General features: G+C 39.2%; 4 protein-coding genes and 1 pseudogene across 6 annotated transcripts in view; 2 read left to right on the top strand and 3 right to left on the bottom strand.

Annotated features, from left to right (window-relative positions):
- LOC104781678 (non-functional pseudokinase ZED1-like) overlaps positions 1-922 on the top strand; it is a 3711-nt gene extending 2789 nt beyond the window's left edge. The window contains exon 2 of one of the 2 annotated variants that reach the window (XM_010506402.2): positions 183-922. In XM_010506402.2, the coding sequence (XP_010504704.1) occupies positions 183-719 (537 nt within the window). In that variant the 3' untranslated portion in view covers positions 720-922. Of the gene's footprint in view, positions 1-28 lie in introns of both variants that reach the window. The other variant, XM_010506401.2, reaches the window with a different exon arrangement.
- Positions 889-2773, bottom strand: LOC104781680 (non-functional pseudokinase ZED1-like). Of its 2 annotated transcripts, XM_010506404.2 has the most exons (2): positions 2542-2773; positions 889-2244 (listed from the first exon to the last, which is right to left on the bottom strand). In XM_010506404.2, the coding sequence occupies exons 1-2, from the start codon at positions 2657-2659 to the stop codon at positions 1610-1612; spliced, it is 753 nt and encodes a 250-aa protein (XP_010504706.1). In that variant the 5' UTR covers positions 2660-2773; the 3' UTR covers positions 889-1609. The 2 variants fall into 2 exon arrangements, with proteins under 2 accessions (XP_010504706.1, XP_010504705.1); XM_010506403.2 differs by having other exon boundaries at positions 889-2773.
- LOC104781682 lies at positions 2876-4326 on the top strand (annotated as a pseudogene).
- On the bottom strand, positions 4392-6262 carry LOC104781681 (non-functional pseudokinase ZED1). The gene has a single exon (XM_019244854.1). It carries the CDS (start codon positions 6081-6083, stop codon positions 5025-5027), a length of 1059 nt encoding a protein of 352 aa, XP_019100399.1. The 5' UTR covers positions 6084-6262; the 3' UTR covers positions 4392-5024.
- LOC104784133 (non-functional pseudokinase ZED1-like) overlaps positions 6563-7419 on the bottom strand; it is a 7700-nt gene continuing 6843 nt past the window's right edge. Inside the window, exon 2 of the mRNA XM_010509198.1 lies at positions 6563-7347. Coding sequence (XP_010507500.1) covers positions 6563-7347 — 785 coding nt within the window. The remainder of the gene's footprint in view (positions 7348-7419) is intronic.

Here is a 7419-nt window from a genome sequence, read left to right on the forward strand (position 1 = left end):
GCCATAAAAACGTTCTCAAGCTTATAGGGTGTTGTCTAGAGTTTCCTCGTCCGGTTCTCGTGTGTGAATACCCAGAAATGGGAGCTCTTACCTATCGAGGAGGTGCGGGCATGGAAATCAAGCCTTTGCCTTGGAATGTAAGATTGAAGATCGCTAAGGAGATTGCAGTTGCTGTAACTTATCTTCATACTGAATTCCCTAGGACTATAATCCATAGGGATTTAAAGCTTGAAAATGTTTTCATGGACAAGAATTGGACTGCTAAGCTCTCTTCTTTCGGCCTCAGCATATCGATTCCGGAGGGAGAATCGGGCGTACAAGACATGGTTTGCGGAACAACAGTCTTTGTGGAGAAACAGTATGCAGGAACAGGCTTTGTCACTGAGAATGTTGACATCTACAACTTTGGATTCATCATGCTAGGTCTTTTGACAGGAAAGCGTAGATTGCATGAAGTACCGACTAATGGTGACAGTTATAAACGGATTATGTTGCCTGATTATGTTGGGGAGATTCTTGAGCGAGGTCCGTTCACTGAACTGATAGACCCTTCGATGTTGAATAGCACAACACACAATATTCCTGATCATTTAAGGCTGCAGATGGAAGCATTCCTTGAACTTGCTTTGAAATGTATTAGTTTCAGACCAGGGGAAAACGTGCCTCGCATGATAGAAGTTGCAAAAGAGCTCAAGAAGATAGAAGAAAACCATACATGAAGCGTACTCTTCTGGACCTTCTGGTGAGACTCATAACAGAAATATATCTATCTATTGTGTTTGTGTAGTCGGTAATGGAAAAATTGTTATCATCACCTTGTTTTCGAGTCTTCTTTCACGTAATATGCTGTATGCAAGGATTGTTTACATAGCTACATACATATATATATATAAGCAAAATGAAAAGCTCCCATTTTCAGTCATGTTCTTGTAGAATCTGCTTCGAATTCACAATCACATGTCACACACTGACACAGATACTAAAAAGTACATTGACAAGAATTCAAATGCAATCAAAGTTAAGTAGACTTTATATCAGAACAGAGGATGCGTAGTCAGGATCTCAAAAGTGACGTCCCAATCCGCTTGAGTTCTTTAGCTATACAGTCTATATGGATCATCTTTGGTCTGTCTTCGTCTCTCTCGGTCCCTCCTCGCAGCATCTCACCGCAAGTAAAACACATATATAGCCACTGCAATCTTTGACCACTCCTGCTGCCTTTTAATTATCATTGGATCAATTACTTCACCAAGCTTTATACGTCTTTCACATAACCAACTAACCAAGATTACCTTCGTAATCCGCATCAGATCCAGTAAAAACGAGAGAGCTGGTCTTCTAGTGAAAATAACCAACACATCGGTATATTCTGTAACAAAATGTGTGGCATGATACAGTGGAAAGTTTCTGGAGCGAGGTTTGTTGACTGATCTGATAGACCAGTAGATGTTAAATAGCGTGAGTGATGACATTCCCGAGCATTCAATACTGCAAATGGAAGTATTCTTAGGCAGTCGATATCTCTTGTATTTAAGAATCTGAGTGTTCTTGTGATGCCTACTCCGCGAAGATATCTCAAAGTTTATCTCATCAAGTTCCTTGAGTTCCTCTAGCTAGAATTACTCAATGATGTTTCAATCCGCTTGAGTTCTTTAGCTACTTGGATCATCTTTGGTCTGTCTTCATCTCTCTTCTCGCAACATCTCAAAGCAAGGACCACACACGCTTCGACTTGCAACCTTTGACCACTAGTGATATCTTTCATCAACAGTGGATCTATTACTTCATCGAGCTTCCCATTCTCATATAAGCCTCTCACATAGCTAAGAATACCTTGTAGATCTCCATTGGAAATAGTGATGACAGCCGGTTTACCAGTAAAAATAACCAGCAAACAGATTCCAAAGCTGTAAACATCTGTATATTCAGTCACAAAACTCGTGGTATGATATAATGGATCGACATACCCAAATGTTCCCAAAACTCTTTCAGCTTCTATTCTTGATTTGCCCTCAGGGAGAGAGATCGAGAAGGATAAATCAGAAAACTTTGCTGTCCAGTTCTTGTCCAAGAAAACATGCATTGGCTTAACATCTCTGTGTATGATGATCTTAGGGAACGCCATGTGAAGATAACTCACAGCATTAGCAATCTCTTTCCCAATCTTTAACCGTAAACTCAATGGCAACAAAGACTCCTCACCGTTAACCACAATACCTCCTCGCTGATTCAAAACTCCATGTTCTGCGAATTCAAACACAAGAACAGGAAAAGTGAATTCGAGACAACATCCCAACAGTTTGAGAAAGTTGCTGTGATTGCTCATCCGAGCAGACAAGACAATATCATTATAAACTTCATCAACTCTGTGTCCTGTAATTTCATCCTCAGAGAATCTCTTGATCATGTAAGGTCTGTCTTCGATTTCACCTCTATACCACTTATAGTATACATCTTTCGAGACAAAACAACTCGAATCGAAATCGTTGGTAGCTTTCAAGATCTGCTCAGGAGAAAAGCTGCGAATAGGAATGGACTTACCGTTACAGTCAGCGATAAGTTCTCTTAAGAAGTTGCTTCCGTTGTCCAAGAACCACCTCTTCTTCTTGTCCTTCTCCTTCCTTGTCCCAGACCCAGATTTCATATACTGCTTCTTCATTAGTTTCCTTCAGCAAGTATTAACCTTTTGTTAGTGAGATGAATAAAAAGGACACCTTTATTTACCTAAAAGCTTCTCAAAGTCAAAAAGCTCTGTTTCTTTCTGATCCCAAACGACAAGCTTTTAGCCGACATAAGAAAGAAGAAGCAACTATAGAATGTAATGGGCCAAGTATAAGGGCCTCTTCAAAATTGAAGCCCAAAGATCCATCTTTTATGCATTCAGTTCAGATATCGAGTCTTTCTTGTTCGAAGAGGAAAAGCTGAAACAGTAGTCTTTGATTAGATGAAATCAATGGTGAAGAAGTTGAAGCAGAGACTGAGATCTGAATCATCCGAGAGAAGGAAGGAAAAAAAAAAGAGCAGTCAGGAAGAAAGATGGTTCTTGGACAACGGAAGCATCTTCCTGAAAGAACTTATCGCTGATTGTAATGGTATATCTATTCCTATACACAGCTTTACTTCTTCCGAGATCTTGAAAGCTACCAATAACTTCGATTCCAGCTCTTTTGTAACAGCAGAATGATTCTACGTATGGTACAAAGGTATCATCGAAGATAGGTCTTACATGATCAAAAGATTCTCCGAGTACAATGTTACACATTACAGAGTAGCAGAGGTTTACAACGAGATTGTCTTGTCTGCTCGGATGAGCAACCACAACAACTTTTTAAAGCTATTAGGATTAAGTCTCGAGTTTAGTCTCCCTGTTCTTGTGTTTGAATATGCGGAACGTGGTGTTTTGAATCATAGAGGAGGTGTTACGGTTAACGGTGAAGAATCTTTATTGCCTTTGAGTTTAAGGTGAAAGATTGGAAAAGAGGTTGCAAATGCTGCGACTTATCTTCACATGGCCTTCCATAAGATCCTCGTACATAGACACATTAAGCCAAGGAATGTTTTTTTGGACAAGAATTGGACTGCAAAGTTGTCTGATTTCTCAATCTCCATAAACCTCCCTGAGGGAAAATCAAGAATTGAAGTTGAATGCGTTCAGGGAACAATCGGGTACCTCGATCCAATATATTATACTACGAAAGTTGTGACGGAGTATACCGATGTGTACAGCTTTGGAGTCTTCTTGATGGTTATTCTCACTGGTAAACCAGCTCTCGCATCCAGTAGATATGATGGGGACTACAAACATATTGCTAGCTATGTGAAAGGCTTTCATGAGAATGGGCAGCTTGATGGAGTAATAGATCCGAAGGTGATGGAAGAGATCACAAGTGCTCAAAAAGAGCTTGTGGAAGCATGTGTGGTGTTGGCCCTGAGATGTTGCGAGGTGAGAGATGAAAACAGACCGAAGATGATACAAATAGCTAAAGAACTCAAGCAGATTGGGTCATTATTTTGGAGATCCTAGCTAGAGATCCTCTCTGTTTTTGTAATATGAAGCTAAGTTTTAAATCATTTCTTAAAATGTCAACGGTTTGAACAAACAGTCAACGGCGGGAATTTGAAACCACAAAAAGGTGTTCATCTTGTGTTGTACTTGCGCTGAGATGTTGCAAGGAAAGAGGCGAAGATAGACCAGAGATGATCCAAGTAGCTACGGAACTTAACGGATTGAGACATCATTGAAAGAGTCTAGCTAAAACCTCTTCTGTGTTCTTGGACTGTGAAGTCAAAAGTTTGAATAAAAATTTCCTCCTGAAGTTTGAAACTCAGATTCGTACATATAGCAATAATAACTCAAAAAAAAAAAAGCAATAATAACTCAGAAAAGCTCGCAGAAACAAATGATTTGAACTTTTGACCTTCTATTCTATTATGAGTGTAGTGTGTTTAGTCTATATAGGCTTGCACCAAAAAGAAACATCTACTACACTTACCTATATGTATCTGTGCATTTATGTATCCTGTTGTTTTGGATTCTTACTACAGTTTCCTGCTAATTAGAAGTCGTTCTTGTTTCCATGATTACTTATGTCTATGATATACCAAATATGCAGGCAAACGTAGCTTGGAAAGTAGATGTGAACTTGGGCATTGATTGTAAACCATCTTTGAAAGTTCTGCAACTAATAATGCAGAGATAGCTTCACAGTTTTATTACGCCACCATCAGGGCCAAACTGAAATCTAGCCATCTAGGGTTATGTTACTATCTACAAAAATACTAGAGAAGTCTGAAAAACAGAGGAAACCCATATATAAGCATCAAGCAAAGACTTTTAGACAACTAACTCTACACAGAGTAGACATTGTTTGGTTCAGATAAAGATGCTTTGGCAAGTCTTTCTAACCCCTTAAGCTTTTTGCATTCTTCAGGTCTATAATCATATGCTTTCAAAACTTGAGAAAGTAATGATTCTGAAACTTGGCTATACAATCTAAGAGCAGAAATGATCTCTAGCTATGATCTCAAATTGATGTCTCAATCCGTTTGAGTTCTTTAGCTACCTGAATCATCTTCGGTCTGTCTTCATCCCTCTCCTCACAGCATCTCAGAGCAAGTAAAACACAAGCTTCCACCTGTACTCTTTGAGCACTTGTAATGTCTTTCATCATCATAGGACATATGACTTCACTGAGCTTCCCATTCTCATATAAGCCTTTCACATATCCACGAATACCTACAATGTACCCATCAGATCCGGTGAAGTAAACCGATCTGCCAGTCATAATAACCATCAAAAAGATTCCAAAGCTGTACACATCGGTATATTCTGTCACAAGTCTAGTTGCAAAGTACAATGGATCAAGGTACCCATATGTACCAAGCACGTCTTCAGCTTCTATCTGTGACTTTCCCTCGTCAAGCGATATTGAGAAAGATAGATCAGACAACTTTGCAATCCAGTTCTTGTCCAAGAAAACATGCATTGGCTTAACATCTCTATAAATGATGATCTTAGGAAACGCCATGTGAAGATAAGCCAAGGCATTTGCAATCTCCTTCCCAATCTTCAACCTTAAACTCAAAGGCAATAAAGATTCCTCCCCGTTAATCATAACACCTCCTCTGTGATTCAAAACTCCATATTCAGCATATTCAAACACAAGAACCGGAAAAGGGAACTCAAGACAACATCCTAATAGTTTAAGAAAATTGTTGTGGTTGCTCATCCGAGCAGACAAGACAATGTCTTTATAAACCTCCCCAACTCTGTAATCAGTAACTTTATACTCAGAGAATCTCTTGATCATGTAAGATCTATCTTCGATTACACCTCTGTACCATATGTAGAACCCTTCTTGAGCGACAAAACAACTGGAATCGAAATTATTGGTGGCTTTACGGATCTGGGAAGAAGTAAAGCTACGTATAGGAATGGATTTACCATTACAATCAGCGATGAGCTCTTTTAAGAAGACGCTTCCGTTCTCCAAAAACCATCTCTCCTCCTTCATGCTTCTTTCCTTCTTTTTCACTGACCCATATCTCAGATATTGCTTCAATCTCTTCGTCATCGATTCCATCTAACAAATATAGAGAATTTTGGGGCGAAGATGTTCAAAAAATTTCTACCAAAACCAAAAAGACGTGATTTTTCTTACATAAAGCTCTTCTAAAATCCAGTCTTTTAATACAAGACAGTACCTTTTCCCGGTTTGAAGACAGAACCATTCGTTGAAAGATGATCGATTTGGTCAAAGAACTAGGGTCGATAGAAGAACTTGTCAAAGTACGACCAAAACAAAGTCTAAATTGTGACAAACCACTCTTTGTGTAGAGTAACTACAACTAAAAACCCTCTCCATAAAAAATATTTTCTCTGTTTTCAAATCTCTCTGGCTATGAAAGATTCATCAGAGAAATCCGTTAAAAAAAAAAAGCATTGAAGCCAAAATTTCAAATATATATGCTTAGAGGATTTGAGCTTAGAATCACACTCCTCCTTACTTCAACACCAAGATTCTATGCAAACTTTAGAACCATTCTACATGGTTCTGAAGCTTTACCCAAAAAGTAATGCAATGAGAAATCCAGTGATACAGAAACTTAGTATGAGCATGATCTCAATCTTGATTCCGAATTTCTTTGTCCACTTGACCATACTTGACCCATCTTCCAGCATCTCCGGCTTTAACAATTTAGACATAGCATCATCTAGTGACGGTTCTATTCGCTCAATCCGCTTGAGTTCCTTGGCTACTTGGATCATCTTTGGTCTGTCTACATCTCTCTCCTTGCAGCATCTCAAAGCCAGCATCACACACGCTTCCACTTGCAATCTTTGGCCGCTTGTGATGTCTTTTGCCATCATTGGATCAATTACTTCATCGAGCTTCCCATCCTCATATAAGTCTTTCACACAGCCAGCGATATGTTTGATATCCCCATCAGATTTAGCGTGGTCGTAAGGCGGTCTGCCAGTGAGAAAAACCAACAAACAGACTCCAAAGCTGTAGACATCAGTATATTCAGTCACAAATTTTGTGACATAATGTAATGGATCAAGGAACCCGTAGGATCCCCCAATCCTTGTAGCTTCTATTCTTGATTTTCCCTCAGGGAGCGTAATGGAGAGCGAGAAATCAGACAACTTTGCAGTCCAATTCTTGTCCAAGAAAATATTTATTGGCGTAATGTCTCTATGTATAGTGATCTTAGGGAATGCCATGTGAAGATAAGTCACAGCGTTTGCAATCTCTTTTCCTATCTTTAACCGTACACTCCATGGCAATATAGATTCTTCCCCGTTAATTGTGATACACCCTCGCTGATTCAGAACTCCATGTTCTGCATATTCAAACACAAAAACCGGAAAGCTGAACTCGAAGCAGCATCCAACTAGTTTCAGAAAGTTGCTGT

Source organism: Camelina sativa, chromosome 4 (assembly GCF_000633955.1).
Source record: "Camelina sativa cultivar DH55 chromosome 4, Cs, whole genome shotgun sequence".
Taxonomy (NCBI): Eukaryota; Viridiplantae; Streptophyta; class Magnoliopsida; order Brassicales; family Brassicaceae; genus Camelina; species Camelina sativa.

Coding starts and splice junctions, on each gene's coding strand:
- LOC104781680 (XM_010506403.2), bottom strand. CDS start 2,659: ATGAAGAAGCAGTATATGAAATCTGGGTCTGGGACAAGGAAGGAGAAG.
- LOC104781681 (XM_019244854.1), bottom strand. CDS start 6,083: ATGGAATCGATGACGAAGAGATTGAAGCAATATCTGAGATATGGGTCA.